The 16,132-nt window shown below is 40.6% G+C and overlaps 1 protein-coding gene across 1 annotated transcript in view; it reads left to right on the top strand.

Moving 5' to 3' along the window:
- The window catches only part of LRP2 (LDL receptor related protein 2), a 175,606-nt gene that overhangs the window by 97,161 nt on the left and 62,313 nt on the right, over window positions 1-16,132 (top strand). The window contains exons 32-39 of the mRNA XM_054971732.1: window positions 219-385; window positions 2,002-2,145; window positions 2,648-2,757; window positions 5,503-5,680; window positions 8,131-8,344; window positions 10,958-11,197; window positions 13,227-13,415; window positions 15,185-16,105. Of these exons, the coding sequence (XP_054827707.1) occupies window positions 219-385; window positions 2,002-2,145; window positions 2,648-2,757; window positions 5,503-5,680; window positions 8,131-8,344; window positions 10,958-11,197; window positions 13,227-13,415; window positions 15,185-16,105 (2,163 nt within the window). The remainder of the gene's footprint in view (window positions 1-218; window positions 386-2,001; window positions 2,146-2,647; window positions 2,758-5,502; window positions 5,681-8,130; window positions 8,345-10,957; window positions 11,198-13,226; window positions 13,416-15,184; window positions 16,106-16,132) is intronic.

Raw genomic sequence — 16,132 nt, 5'->3', positions numbered from 1 at the left:
CTAGGGACCCAGTCACAGATATCCAGCATTCTATGTATACTTGGTCCTTCAGTACTATCTTGAACAGTAGTTGAACTGGATTGTTCTAGTAAGCATGCTGTAAGTGTATACATTGGTTTCTGTTAGCATAATAAATGTTTTCATAACCATACCCTCCTTCAGGAATCATTGCAAATTTGTGAGTGTAAAATTCTGGTGCTTATGCTGTTGTTTTACAGTTGAAGAGCCCTTCCTTATAGCCGTACGAGATAACATAATTTATGGCATTTCTCTGAATCCTGCGGAGAAAACCAATGATGCCATGGTTCCAATAGCAGGAGTGCAGAATGGTGTTGACGTTGACTTCGATGACTCTGAGCAGATGATCTACTGGGTTGAAAATCCAGTGAGTAATGCAGTTGTTTCCGACGTCTGTAGTAAAGATTTAAATTTTCTAAAATGGGTGGAAGAAATGGGAACTATAAACAGTGCCCCGGCATGCTAATCTTGCCATTGGTATGGCATGATATGGCTCATTCAGCATCACTCTTTTATAGCCTTGTGCTTGGCAAACAGGGGAAACATAATCCTATTATGAAATGCTAATTTCTTGCTTAGTTTCATAATTTCTCACTCACAAGTGCTGCCAAATATTAGGCTTACATTTTTTAAAAATTAATTTTATTACTAACTTCATTTGCAACCCACTGTTCAGCGCAGGGCCCTCGGAATAGTGAACAGTATAAATCAATTAAAAAGTCACATTAAAACAACAAATGACACTTAAAAACATAAGTTCCCACACTTGTTTGCTTAACTTGCTATGTGTCTGGTGAAATAAAAAGGTCTGAGCCTAGTAAGTTTTAGTGACTTACTGGTCATCTGTGGTGGCACAGTATGACCATTTCCACACACATTGGATAATGCACTTTCAATGCAGTTTAGCAATCCTTTGGTAGTGGATTTTTCGTTTCACAGATGAAAACTCAGTTCTGCTGATTCCGCACACATTGGATAATGCACTTCCAATCCTCTTTAGAGACCATTTGGAACTGAATTTTTCATGCGTGAAACAAAAAATCCACTTCTAAACGATTGCTAAAGTGCATTGAAAATGCATTATCCAACGTGTGCGGAATGTTTAGAATTCTGATTGAATACATTTCAGTGCTCTGTTGCTCTCTCAGCCCAGCCAGTTCCAAGTATGCGCTACACAACAATTTCCTGCTGTGCTACACTATTGATACAAGTAGTGTTGTTGACGGCACATGGTGGCAGGGTTGTCAAACCAGGGCAGTGCTGATAGCTGTAATGATTTTGCTACTTTTGGGCCATGACGAACAAGACTGTGAAAAGGGAGCAGCAATGGGAAGGCTCTGCAAGCAACATGGGTAGGAAGGAAGGTCAAAGTTGATTTCATGGTTACACGCTTGGGAAAGAGGAGAGAGTAATGTTGCCCGATTGGTTTAATTTTTTGTGGCGTACCCTCATTTGGAACTTGGACTGTTAGGTCTGTTTATTGGACTGTCTTTGGCAGCTTTACTTCATGCCTTTGCCTTGAATAGTGATAGCTCTTTTGCATTTGCAAAGGTCTAAATACCGAGTTTGTAGCATTCCTTGGTGACCATTTGTAACAAGAAAGCCATGCTGGCTTTGTTTGTTTGGGCTCAGTATAGTGGCATTTCTATAAAAGAAATGAGACTGTAGTATAATGGAGTGAAGGACACTTTAATAAAGAGAACAGGATTGTCGTCTATTCTGCTGTTTATAGTATGTATTAGCTTGGTCATGTGGCATTGTTTCTGTGCTTATAATTTCATTTTTTTGCATTGTTCATGATGTATATTATTTGCATTGTTTCTAACTTTTGTGATCTTAGTTCTATTGCATTGTTCTATGTATTACATAATCCTATTGCAATGCTGTTTGATTGCATTGTCCTACACTGTGTAATCTGCTTTCAGTCTCAGTGAGAAAGGCGGCTATAAATAAAGTAAATAAATAATGCTTTTCCCCACCAAGGGTGAGATTCATAGAGTGAAGTCGGATGGGACAAACAGGACTGTATTTGCCCCGGCAGCAGTTATCGGAGCACCTTTTGGCCTAGCTTTAGATTGGATATCTGGAAACCTGTATTATAGTAACCCTTCAACTCAATCCATTGAGGTAAGCTTCCTCACAATTTTTAAGCTATGCTAACACAATTAATTTTAAAGATTTCAGCCGTACTTACATTGTAAGGTCAGTCTAAATTACTTACACACTGACTCTGGTATAGAGCCAGTTTGGTGTAGTGGTTAAGAGCGTGGGACTGTAATCTGGAGAACTGGGTTTGATTCCCCACTCCTCCACTTGAAGCCAGCTGGGTGACCTTGGGTAAGTCACAGCTTCTTGGAGCTCTCTCAGCCCTACCCACCTCACAGGGTGTTTTGTTGGTGGGATAATAATAACGTACTTTGTAAACTGCTCTGAGTTAAGTCATCCTGAAGGGCGGTATATAAATTGAATGTTGTTGTTGTTGTTGTTATTATTATTATTATTATTATAAAGCTTACGTAGGTTTGTATTTTGTTTGTATCGAGTTAGGCTCTACGTTGGTTTATATTGTCTAATAATTTGTTTTATTACTTGGTACAGCAAAATAAGCTAGCTTGGATCTGTTTTGCAGGTGCTGAAGCTTCACAGTGAAGTAGTCTACCGAAAAACAATCATTACCAATGATGGGACCTCAACAGGATCTGGGATGCCAACTGGTTTGACTGTAGATCCAGTCAGAGGGTAAGTTGAAGGTTTCAGTTAGGCTTTATTTTTCTGGCTGTCTGACTCTATACTCATTCTATGGAATTTGGCTGGTCTAAATGAAACTTCTAAGTGAGAGTGCTTTGGGGTTACTACTATAGTCAGTTAGTACTTCAGTGAAGAGGGGTGCTGGCCAAGATCCTCTCTCTTGAATTTGCTGGTAGGATCCAACCCAATATCTTTACTGTGTTAATGTCATCAAAATTAGACAAGTGAAGAGTTTATGGAGGAAGCAAAATTCTCCTGTGAATTGTGCTTTTTTCCTATAGTGATTGATTTTGTCTTGAAGTCTGTTGCGCTGTTGACTTGCTCAAGAAAATCTGGGTGTGCTTTACTAAATGAACTCCTTGTTCTAACGGTGCTGCTGGCCCATGGCTTGCTTTGCCTTTTAGCTCCTGGCTGGTGATATTCTTGATAATCTGAGATAGTCTTACAGCAGGCTAGTAAATAGCTTCTCATGTGGTCAGGCACAGTGAGTGAAAATTTCCAAGCAGGGAAACTGCAGAAGTTGCATTCTTCTCCCTTTTATTTTCATTAGTTAAAATAATAGGCAGGTAAACTTGTAATGGTTTTTGTTTACTAGAAACTTTTAAAAATTGTGTGCTTTGTTTTACGATATGAACCACTTACAACAAAAATATGCAACTATCAATACGAGTAAATAAAAATAAACTTTTTAAAATAGCTAAATTGCATACATCTTTATGAAGGATCATTATCCAGACGATGAAGGAAGACTTAGCAAACAAGGAAACTTTGAGTTTGATCGAGAGAATGTGATTATACAGGAGATGGTTTGAATTAAATTGCCTTTCTTCAGGCCACTAGTTTTATCAGACTCTGATTTGATGAGTTAGTCAAAAATGACATATGAATTGTAGCTACCTTGAGCAGATATCTGGAGAGATGATATAGGTGTGCTCAGTAAATAAAGCTGTGGAAGGTTGGAATGAAATCATAAATTGGCATTCCGGCATGGCCTGGATCAGAAACTTGGTGCCACCATATTTTAAACAGCCTATCTTTTTCATATGCACACACCAGCAGTGGGAGAGAGAGATCAAAAAGAACTTTGAAAGGCATTTGTGAATTCAATCTTAGATTTTCTGGTATCCTGCTCTCCAGAGTCATAGATACCAGGAAACTATTTTGGATAGGTTAATGTATTTTAGTGCATTTCTAATATTATCCAGGTAGTACCAAGAAGTGATTTTTTGTGTAGCAGATAAGTTAAGAGTATATGTAAAAATACACAGCAGTGCCATTTTAGCTCAGATTTGATTGTTTTTTGTTTAGTAATTTCTAGTTTAGTGGAGTGGGAAGGTGCCACATCCTTTTGTAGCACTCTTGATAGAAACAAAAGTGATTATTCACTACACAGTATATATTGGTTGGGCGGTAGACTAGTAATTTTTGTGAATTTGTTTGCAAACCTTTCCTAAGGAGTTGGGAGTTTCACGGAAGCTCTTGTCTTACTTTAGGAGTCTGAATTAGATAAAATGCAACTCACTGTCTTCCAGTCCTACAGTTAATAAAATGGGGAGTGATTTTTTTCTCAATTTATTTCAGTAACAACTCCAGGGCTATATGCAGTCAAATCCATCAGGGCACACATTGCATTCAGGGCCAGTGCAGCAGTGTCTAGAGTGTCTGTCTAGACTTTTGGAATACCCAGGTTCATACCTTGGTCTGGGAGACCCAGGTTCACTCTTTTTGCTTCCCAGTTTTGCTCCTAGGGTATTATGAGAAAAAGAAGAACCGTGCAAGCCTCTCTGAGTGTCTCAGTGGGATAAAATGTAATGGCTAGACACATATAAATGTAAATGTGAAGTTCTGCATTTAGGTAGGAAAAATCAAATGCATAATTATAGAATGGGGGAGACTTGTCTTGGCCGTAGGATATGCAAAAAGGATCTAGGGGATCTTAGCAGAATATTACACTGAACATGAGTCAGCACTCTGATGTGGTAGTTAAAAAGGCAAATGCGATTTTGGGCTGTATCAACAGAAGTACAATGTCCAGATTGCGTGAAGTAATGAGGTCTCTCTACTCTGCTCTGGTTAGAGTTCACGTAGAGTGTTGTGTTCAGTTTTGGGCACCACAGTTTAAGAAGGGTGTAGACAAGCAGGAACGTGTCCAGAGGAGGGCAGTGAAGATGGTGATGGGTCTGAACACAGTTGTTTTCCATTGACCCAGAAGGTCGGACCAGAACCAATGGATTGAAATTAAATCAAAAGAGTTTTGGCTAGACATTAGGAAGAACTTCTTGACAGTTAGTGCAGTCCCTCAGTGGAACAGGCTTCCTCAGGAGGTGGTGGGCTCTCCTTCTTTGGAGGTTTTTAAGCAACGGCCATCTGACAGCAGTGCTGATTCCATGAACCTAGGCAGATCATGAGAGGGAGGGCAGGAAGGGCTACATCAGTGCTTAGTTTTCGTGGCCCCTTCTTACATGCTCAGGGTAATGCTGATCGCCACTTGGGGGTCAGGAAGCAATTTCCCCCTGGCCAGTTTTGCCATCTTCTGGGCACAAAGCAGGGGTCACTGGGTGTGTGTAGTGGAGAGGAAGTTGTGAATTTCTTGCATTGTGCAGGGGGTTGGACTAGCTGACCATGGAGGTACCTTCCAACCCTATGATTCTATGATTCTGTATTTGGTCAACTGAGATTACTCATAAAAATTACTCATGTCTGCTTTTGTGGTAGTTGAGATAACGTTTATTGCAGGAAGCTGTACTGGACGGACCAAGGAACTTCCAGTGGGATCCCAGCAAAGATTGCCAGCGCAAACATGGATGGCTCAGATATCAGGACCCTCTTCACTGGTAACCTTGACCATGTTGAATTTATCACCATTGATATCAAGGAGCAAAAGCTCTATTGGCCAGTCACAAGCAGTGGAGTGGTACGTATGCTATGGCAGGTATGGGTAGATATAGGTGGGTATACCCCACGCCACACCCACAGACACACAGCCCTTTCACATTCCTTGCCATCCACCTCAAACCTCCCTTCACAGGTTTGGGGCTTCCCAGGCAAGTAAAAGGTGGAAGTCCCCCCCCCACCATACACCACCTGTCTAGCCTCCACTACAGCCCTGACCCAAATCCTCATGGGGTCCCCTCTGTCCTTTTCCTGAGGCTCCACCAGACAGACAGCCCCATTCCCTGTATTTGCCTCCCCTCACCCAGCTACAACCCAGGGCTATTGGGGGAAAAGGAACTCAAAGTTTACTTTCCCCATGTATATGCTGCCACCATTTAAACTAGGTTCATTCGACATGATCAGAACATTTGTTTGTGTGTCAGGTATTTCCCCTCAGGTAACAATCTCAAGCCAGCTAGGGTTAAACAACCAAAAATAAACTTTATTTACAAGATGGCACATAAGAGTGAACATATTTTAAACTAATAACATACTGGGGTTAAACAGAAAAGGTTTCAAAATAAAAGAACGGATTAACAGCCAGCTATTTTTTTTCTGCCTCTCTGAGCAGTGGCTCAAACACTCAAAGCAGCAGATGATATATAAGGCAAAAATGGTGATGAAGTTGATGATCCCGAACTCATTAGTGAAGCATCTGAGACCCCATCCCTACAATACAGCCCTCCCATTTGAGTAAAAAGCCTTTTTGAATAGTTCGGTTTTGCATTGTTTATGAAAAGCCAGGAGAGTGGGGGCTCTTCTGACTTCCTCAGGCAGGTCATTCCACAGGATAGGGGCCACCACAGAGAAAGCCCATGTACAGGCTGCTCCTGACTTAACCTGTGTGCAGCCTGCTACCTGTAGGAGACCCTGTTCAGATGAGTGAAGCTCCTTACCAAGTTTTTAGAGGATGATTTTTCAAAGTCATAAGGAATGCTCAGATATATGTTTATGCTCCCTGTATACGGGGCTTTCCAGTTCTACTTGCAAGCTGCAATGTCCTTTCTGCAGCATTTTCCATACCATGGCTTTGTTGAGGACACTGGAGGTAGGTTAGAAGTTTATGGCTCCAGCTAGACTTGAGGTTTTCAGTGAATGACATTTTAAAATCTGCAGGGAGAAAGATGTGCTTTATGATATCTTTCCTATATGGTGCCTCTATGCCTTTCCCAGTACAACAAACTGCAGCTCAGGAGGGTTTTTGAGATTATGAAAATGGCATGGAGCCCCCCTTCCAGGGTCTCATCTGTTATTTAATAATATAATAATAACATTTGATTTATATACCACCTTTCAGGACAACTTAACATCCACTCAGAGCAGTTTACAAAGTATGTTATTATTATCCCCACAACAATCACCCTGTGAGGTGGGTGGGGCTGAGAGAGCTTTGGAAGAGCTGTGACTGATCCAAGGTCACCCAGCTGGCTTCAGGTGGAGGAGTGGAGAATCAAACCCAGTTTTCCAGATTAGAGTTCCACTGCTCTTAACCACTACACCAAACTGGCTCTCAATTTTTTTTTTAAAAAATCATTGTTATTTATTTATTCATAACTTTGACGTTACAACCTTCTACTTTAAAAACACTTAGGGTGGTCTACAAAATAAATGTAAAAAAGTAACATAAGATCACTAAGCCACTAGTCAATTAAGCCAAAAATCAACCAAATAATAAATGCAAATAACTGAATTAACAAAGCAAACATAGTAAACAACATCTGTTAAAATCCATCTTAGTGCCCTTAATATGTCACTGCCTTGTTTTCATACTTAGGCAACACCAATTTCTGTGTTGTTTAACATGTCATATTTAATGCTTATGCTTTGCTTCAGACTGCTGTAATCCTAGTCTTACTCCCTCGTTTATTAGATTGATGTTCCATGTATAATCTGCTTTGAGTCTCGGTGAGAAAGGTGGACCATTAAATACAATACATACCTAAATTAAAACTTTAAAAGCAACCCTAATGCAATAATGAAATCAATAGCATCCATGAACTGAAAGCTAGAAAATCTCAAAAATATAACATGGAAGCAAAACAATTAGCTTTGGGGAGATAGTTTATTAATCCTGCCCCCAATTCCCCCCAGCCTGTTCCATCTTTTTTTAAAAGTGAGGCTGCAGTCTTTAGGAGTAACTCCCACTTTCCTAGGAGTAAATCTCATTGATTAAAGTTAGGCTGAGTTGGTCAGCTTATGCTGAGAGATTCTTTCATGAATTTCTCATCATGTGTAGTTAGGACCTAACATTAGCTACGTTATGATCAGCGTTTAAATCTTCTAAACAGCTTTTATTTGAGTTCATGTGAGAAGATACAAAGATTGTCTACAGTTAAAAGGAGCAACCAAAGGGTATAGTTTTAAAAACCGAATATGTTCCTACACATGGATAACTGACTTTTGTAATATTTAATATTCTTTATCTCCCAGATTGAACGAGGGAATGTGGATGGCACAAACAGAATGACCCTGGTTTTTCACCTCTCTCACCCCTGGGGAGTGGCTGTCTATGGATCTTTTCTGTACTACACTGACCGTGATTATGAGGTTATTGAGCGGGTTGACAAGTCTACTGGAGCCAATAAAGTGGTGCTGAGAGACAACGTTTCAAGACTGAAATGCCTCCGAGTTTATTATCGTGACAGTGAGTGTTTGATGTGATCCTGTGGAGACTTAGGGCACAGGGAAAGGGTTAAATACTTTCCCCTGTGCATCATGTTCCCTCTTAAAATTGCAGCCTCAGAGACTGCGCTCTGGACACGAGCACACACACACAAAATCAAGAAAAGGAGCATTTGTAGTTCTGTTCTGAGCCAAGAACCCCAAAAGCCATTCTGAAAAAGCAGGGAATTTATCAGTCTTTTAAAAACTGAGAACCAGCATGGAGAAAGAATTTCATAACCATATTTCTGTTACAAGGAATCTCTAGATCTTAGAGTAGGCAACTTATTTATTAATTTATTCGGGAAAATGTAAATAAATAAATTGCCATCTCTAAGAGCAGTTTATTTTTCACTCCTAGTTTGTAAATTAATTTTCCATATAAATTATGTAAATAATTAAACAGGTAAACAGAAATATAAGCTATAAGTTAAGTAGTACTATACCAAAAAAAAGATTCAGAGTATAAATCCATAATCACAGTGCCAAGATCAGTAAGTTTTATTTAAACTTAAATATTATCTTGTCAATTATAACAACTTATACAAAGCAAATGGAAGAGTTCCATCATGAATTTTGTTGTTCCAAAACATAATAAATGATGAACAGCACTTAATAAATTTATCTGATACATGCCATCTAGATCATACAAAATCTCTGATAATACGTTAATTTTATTCATTAAGGCAGGGGTCCCCAGCATGATGCCCGTGGGCACAGTTGTGCTCTCCAAGTGTTTTTAGAAAGTGGGTTGGGCCAGGTGGGGCTTTTGCCCAGCAGGGTTTCTGATTGGCCATTGGAGATTTAATTGGCTGTGTAGATTTTTAAGAACATTGCTTTGGCAGAAGTTGCTTCCACTGCACAAGAATCTTCACTGTATGACTGGAGGTAAGCTGTAGCAGCCATTTTGTTGCTGCGCCCACCACACTGTCAGAATTCCAAATGTGCCCACAGGCTCAAAAAGGTTAGGGACCCCTCTGTTAAGGCAGTATTCTAAACATGATTAAACCATTCATTCTTAGATGGAGGTTTTTTTCTTCCAGTTAGCAGCAACTGCCATTTTTGCTACAGTTAACAAATTTACAATGCAATCCTAAAAAGAGTTAGTCCAGTCTAAGCATATTGATTTGAATGAGCTTAGACTGGCATAACTCTTTTTACGATTGCACTGTTAGAATGAGCTTAGAATTCTTACGATTGCCCTGTTAGAACTAATGCCAAATTAAAGAAGACACATATTCTTTAAGCAAACCCAGTCATATAACCTTAGGACATAGAGGAATATTACAAGCCAACATTTGATTAATAAACTGAATTACGTATTTCCAAAACATTTAATTCTGAAACTAGTCCAAAAACGGTATTGTTTCTTCATTCAATGTGTTGCATCTCCAGCAATAGTCCCGAGCATTTTTATATATCTTTGCTAATCTAGAACACCTTTAGGCAGTTTTCCTTCATATTAACAGAAATCAGTTTTGGAAGAAAATCATTCCCTTGCCATTCATCCATATAAATACTAATATGTAAATCCTTTCCCCATTTCTTGGTATAGCTTAAAGTCAGGATATCAAAAGCTAATAATGAATATTTGCAATAATACCTCCCATATAACTAATAAGATATTGAAATGTAGGGGTTTTTTTGCCTTAAGCCATATTTATGCATATGTAGATAATATATGTCTAACCTGAAAAAATTGAAAGATGGTGATTTAAAGCTTTTCAGTTTGTTATTTGATCCAAATTTCAAATTTCCTGCTTTTATACCAGTTTTTCTATTGTCCATACAAAAATGCAGAAAAATAGGAAAAGTCAGGGAGAGAGAATATGGTGGCAGGCTAGCAGCACCTCAACGTCTTACTCCTTAACATTTGTTTTGGGGCTTTATCTGCTCCTTGGCAACAAAGAGAAATTTAATGTAATAGGAAAAGTCTTTATTCAGTGAATTAAATTGATGTCAATTGAGATAGTCCTGGAGTTGCAGGGCAATCCTAAGCAGAGTTACTCCAGTCTAAGCTCATTGATTTCAGTGGGGTTAGACTGGAGTAACTGTATTTATGTTTGCACTGCTAATATTTGATGTGGCCAAACCTTATGTTTTTTTAAAAATTTATGTATCATATTCTATCTGGGGAAGGCCATGGCAAACAACTCCATAAAAAAGTCTGCCAAGAAAACGTCATGATGCGATGCCCCCTCATGGGTCAGTAATGACTCGATGCTTACACAGGGGACTACCTTCACCTTTACCTTTATCATATTCTATATCGTGTCATGTTCTGTATCATACCATGTTCTTTGTCCTGTACAATGCTTGTCACATATGACACCACAGAGTGCAAATTTCATGTACTGACCTGAACAAAGAGATGTAGAGTTTCAAATCACACAGACAAGTGTGGTTAGACAAACAAATGAACTTGCATTTCTGATCTGAGCTCAACCGATAAAGAAAACCACGTGATTTATCACTGCCTTTACATACGTTCTTTTGTCTGCATAGGTGTGATGAAAGTGTGTATGGCTCCTTACTTCTGTGTCAGCCTCAGCCGTGAATTTCACTTCTCGTTTACATTTGTCTCTCCCTCCTTTAGATTCTGCTGGTTCCTCAAATGGCTGCAGTAACAACGTTGGAAGTTGTCAGCAACTTTGCCTGCCCTTGCCCGGGGGGCTTTTTTCATGTGCTTGTGCTACTGGCTTCCAGTTAAATCCTGATAACAGAACCTGTTCCCCATACAGTTCCTTTGTTGTTGTTTCCATGCTGTCTGCAATTAAAGGATTTAGCTTGGAAACATCTGACCACTCTGAAGCAATGGTCCCCTTGGCAGGAAGGGGTAGGTGAAGATTATCGCTCCTGAGCAAAATCCTTTTATGTCTAATGATCTGCTTTACCGCTATAGATGGGTAATGCTTTGTGTGCCTCATATAAACCTATCAGTGGATTTTGTGTTATTTAAAAATGAGAGAAACAAGCTGGTTGAGGAGAAATACTTGGATTTGTGGAGCCAGCTCAAGGGGTGGATGGCAAGGGCAAGGCAACAGAAGTCACGGAGTCACCAGATGGAGTTCAAAAGGCCATAACTTGTATTGATTACAACTTTACAGGGCATTGGCACCTCACACGGGGCTTGGACCCAAGCGTTGGCTGACTTGCCTGCCAGCTGATGACCCACATATCCCCTCAGCCCACCTGCTGAGGTGGAAACCATGAGATGGCAGTCAGTGGGAATCCACATGGTCCTAAGTCTCTGAGAGCCAAGCTACAAGTGATGCCTGACACTTGTCAGCTACCCTCAAGTTTTGATGGGAAATGTAGGCGTCCTGGTTTTGCAGCTGCTGTCCAATGGACTTTTCAACTGTCACTTGTCCAACATTCCGCCAAGCTGCCTACATTTCCCATCAAAACTTGAGGGAAGCTGACAAGTGTCCAACCTGTGTCAGGTGTCACTTGTAGTTTAGCTCTGAATGGTTCCTCTGCCACTTGGGAGCGAGACACCCTGGCAGCCCCCAAGCAGGGCTTGCCCCTTCTGTACCTCACTCCCAAGATCCCTTTGCCTGGCCAGGCAGCCACTAATTGGCCAACCAGACAGTTTGAACCCATTGGCTCCCGTGCCTCATGAAGAGGCTGCTGGGAGCTGCCTGGGGCGGGAAAGCGTGGCAGCCACCATGCCCTGGGCCCTGCACCCAGTGGCTCCCAATCAGCACCCATGGTGAGTCTGAGGGCTTGGGCTTCTCTTAAATTATAACTATTAGTTTGACTGGAGTCCAGAAAAAAAGGTAATGCTGGAACATGGGCACCAAGAGTAGGGTGAAATAATACAATTCTTATCGCTCTCCAAACATGATGTTTGGTAAAATGCATGGCAGTTCTACATACAGGCACTGTTACGTTATATTTAATGTGTCTGGTTAATTCCAGTGATTGCAGTTTTTATTCTCTTTGTGGACCTCAGAGCAACATTGATGCACTATAAATATATCGTCTGCAGGAGAAAGATTCTTCACTTATTCTTCAAACCCTGAGGCTCAAATGACTGTGCTGGTTCACACATGCATATGCATCACTTGATTTCTCATTACTCAACTATTGTTAACAGCAGGACTTTTTTTCTGGGATAAGAGGTGGTGGAACTCAGTGGGTTGCCCTCGGAGAAAACGGTCACATGGCTGGTGGCCCCGCCCCCTGATCTCCAGACAGAGGTGAGTCTAGATTGCCCTCCATGCTGCTCGGCGGCGCGGAGGGGAATCTAAACTCCCTTCTGTCTGGAGATCAGGGGGGCGGGGCCACCAGACGTGACCATTTTCAAGAGGTTCCGGAACTCCGTTCCACTGCGTTCCCGCTGAAAAAAAGCCTTGGTTAACAGAATGTGTGATACTTACTTGCAAAATACTGTGTTTGAGGAGATTTTGGCTGATACAAAAGTGTTGTTTCTAATGGTGTTATCTCTGATATCTATGATGATACATTCACACATGAAGGTTAAGATGCATGAATGAACCAGCCCCGAGTCCCAATAAAATCAATTGTATCAGAATTTCCATTGAAATCATTAACAATAAAAAATAGTGATAAACCTTTCCGTAATGATTATTAAAACAAATATTGAATCACTGAACCTATAGGTAGACCAGGTGACTTTTGCAAATCACCCACTGATCTTTCTGTGGTTAGTGGAGCTTGAAAGGGAGGAACGGTGAAAACTCTGCTTCCAAGTTCAGGGGTTAGAACTGATGGATGGCTCCCAGACAAATGGAAAATGGTTGGGCTTTTTAAATAGAAGGTCTAATAACTAGTCCTAAGGTTAACAGCATACAGCAAATGGAATAATAACTGAAGAATTACATTTTTTCAAAATGTTTCAGGGAGAAATGCACTACATGTGGATGTCCATATCCCTTCTGGTTTCATTTACTGGTGTGACTTCAGCAGCAGCAGTCCTTCTCAAAACGCAATACGCCGAGTCAAGCCAGATGGCTCCTATTTCACAAATGTCATCACAGATGGGATAGGGCGCAATGGAATCCGTGGGATTGCGGTCGATTGGGTATCAGGTCTGTACTACTCTAGTGCAGCACATATGTTTATGTACCTTTCAGAAATTCTTATGCCAAGAACCACCTATTATTACGATATTACAATAACAATATTAAAATAACTATCGAGCTCATAAATTCTTTAAAGTTATTTTTGAAATCATTTCCACCAACCTCACCCTCACGGCTTTTTTCTCATTGGAAGAATTTAGTAGACAAACACATGGAAGAAGTAATAACAACGGAGACGGTGTTCGGACAACAGTTTATTGCACAATCTCGTTTCAGTGGACTTTTTGGAAATTAAGAGTGGACTGCTGCTGCTAGTTTTCTACTGGAATATGTCCTTTTTGAATGTTTATATTGATTTTATATTTATGAATTATATGATATGCTATTGTTGTTGATGCACTAAATTAATTTATAGCACTTGCACTTTAAATATAAAATTCATATATAAAAATTGACCTTTACTTCCCGTGGGTTTCCCCTTTCTTGATATTGATCGTATACGGGAGTAGCCATTGCTTGGTTTTGTATGTGTAGCCTAGCAGCATCCACCCAGCAGTCTGAGTGCCACTGCCAGCTTGTGGATCCTTTTCAGCTGGCACTGGAAAAGCCTTGCCAGAGAGGTAGGGCTGGAGCGCTGCTCCAAAGGGATTAGAGCTGTCAGCCCACAGATCCTTTCCAGCTAGCATTCGGCCCTGTTCTTCTGTTGGGCTTTCAGCACATGTCAAAAGCCCTGCCAAAGAGGTAGGACTACAACACTGCTGAAAAGGCTTGGAGAGAGCTGCCTAAGCAGGACTCCAGCCCCGTATCTTAAGGTGCACATGGAAACTTCTGGAACACCTGGCTCTTCTGCACATCAAAAGCCTCAAAAGTGAGGGAGCTCAGAGAGAGAGAGAGAGAGGCAGAGGCAGAGGCAGAGGCACTAAATGAAACAGTTCAGAAGTTTATCTTCAAATGTCCAAAGACAGGGCACAGGAAATGCAACTGTAAAATAAAGCCAGAAGAAAAAAAATACTGGCTTTAAAGAATTCATTAATGAACATCCACTAGCTTTTAGCGAAGTAGCCATGGATTGGATCCAATGGTTTTCTTCCACTAAGTAAGAAATATTCTTTCAGAGAAAGCCTTCTCTGAACAAGGCTTCCTTCAGTGGAAGATTCCTCATTTAGTGGCATGACGCCAATTCTACATCTTTGCGTTCAAAAGGTTTTGCTCTCCACTTTGAATGGGGTCATACGTTCCGTACTTTTTTTCTGAGGAAGCAGATGTTGATCTGGAGACTAAGACCCAGGGTAGATAACGTTTTTATTAGCCATCATTTGTTGCCTTAACCTTAAGTTTCCAGATGTCTACTGAAATCATGGTTTAGCCTGTCAAGATAAGCCTAGTTAAGAGAAGGTGTGTTTAATGACACACTAGCAAGACTACTGTTAACACTGTAAACAAAGAACCGGAAAGGCAGACAAATTATCTTAGTTACAGTGGTTCAATAACGATAGAATCTAACCCGCGGTTAGTTATTGCACACCAAAGTTCCGCAAACCTGCTGAAAATTGTGGATTTTTTAATGTTGTGGTTTGCGGCGAACACTTAACCATCATTTAGGTAATCATGTTTAGCATTTAATGATGATTAAGGGAAAGTCCGTGATTCGGTGTTATATCTGTATAATTTTAGCTTGTAGAATGTTTCTTTGTATTCGTGTATTGTTTGTCTGTCTTTAATGGTGCTTGAAAATGAATCTATGTTTATTTGCTTTGGTGTTCTTTTTTACACAGGAAATCTCTATTTTACTAATGCATTCCTGACCGAGACTTTTATAGAAGTTCTGCGTTTAAATACGACTTACCGGCGTGTACTGCTTAAAACCACTGTGGATATGCCAAGGCATATAGTAGTAGATCCCAAAAACCGATACCTTTTTTGGGCAGATTATGGACAGGATCCAAAGATAGAACGTGCATTTCTTGACAGTACCAATAGGACTGTACTGGTATCTGAAGGCATCGTGACACCACGTGGCTTGGCAGTAGATCATAGCAGTGGTTACGTCTACTGGGTGGATGATTCTTTAGACATGATTGCAAGAATTTCACAAGATGGTGGAGAGCCCGAAATTGTCCGCTATGGCAGCCGTTACCCAACTCCATATGGCATTACTATTTTCGAAAACTCAATGATTTGGGTAGATAGGAATTTGAAAAAAATCTTCCAAGCTAGTAAAGAGCCAGGAAATACTGAACAACCAACCGTTATAAGAGACAATATCAACTGGTTGAGAGACGTTAGCATTTACCACAGTCACTACCAGTCACGGTCCCCTGCTGATGTGAACCACAATCCATGTCTGGAGAACAATGGAGGCTGTTCACATTTGTGTTTTGCACTCCCAGATCTGGTAACACCTAAGTGTGGTTGTGCGTTTGGGTTGCTAGACAGTAATGGCAAAAGCTGCTCCATTTCAACGGATGACTACCTAATCTTTGCTTTGGAGAATGCCCTTAGGAGCATGCACCTGGATCCTGAGAATCATAGCCCTCCATTTCGAACAGTGAATGTTTTAAGAACTGCAGTAGCTCTTGACTATGACAGTGTGAACAATGTGGTCTATTTCACTCAGAGTTCCCCAGCGGGCACAGGAAAAATAAGTTACCTTAACATCTACTCTGGAACGGGCAACCCCACTGTAATAGCATCAGGTAAACATGATTACACATTTTTCAAGG

This window comes from Eublepharis macularius, chromosome 2 (assembly GCF_028583425.1).
Source record: "Eublepharis macularius isolate TG4126 chromosome 2, MPM_Emac_v1.0, whole genome shotgun sequence".
NCBI classification, from domain to species: domain Eukaryota; kingdom Metazoa; phylum Chordata; class Lepidosauria; order Squamata; family Eublepharidae; genus Eublepharis; species Eublepharis macularius.
Note: the sequence above shows the minus strand (reverse complement) of the source record. Positions and strands in the feature narration are given on the sequence as shown.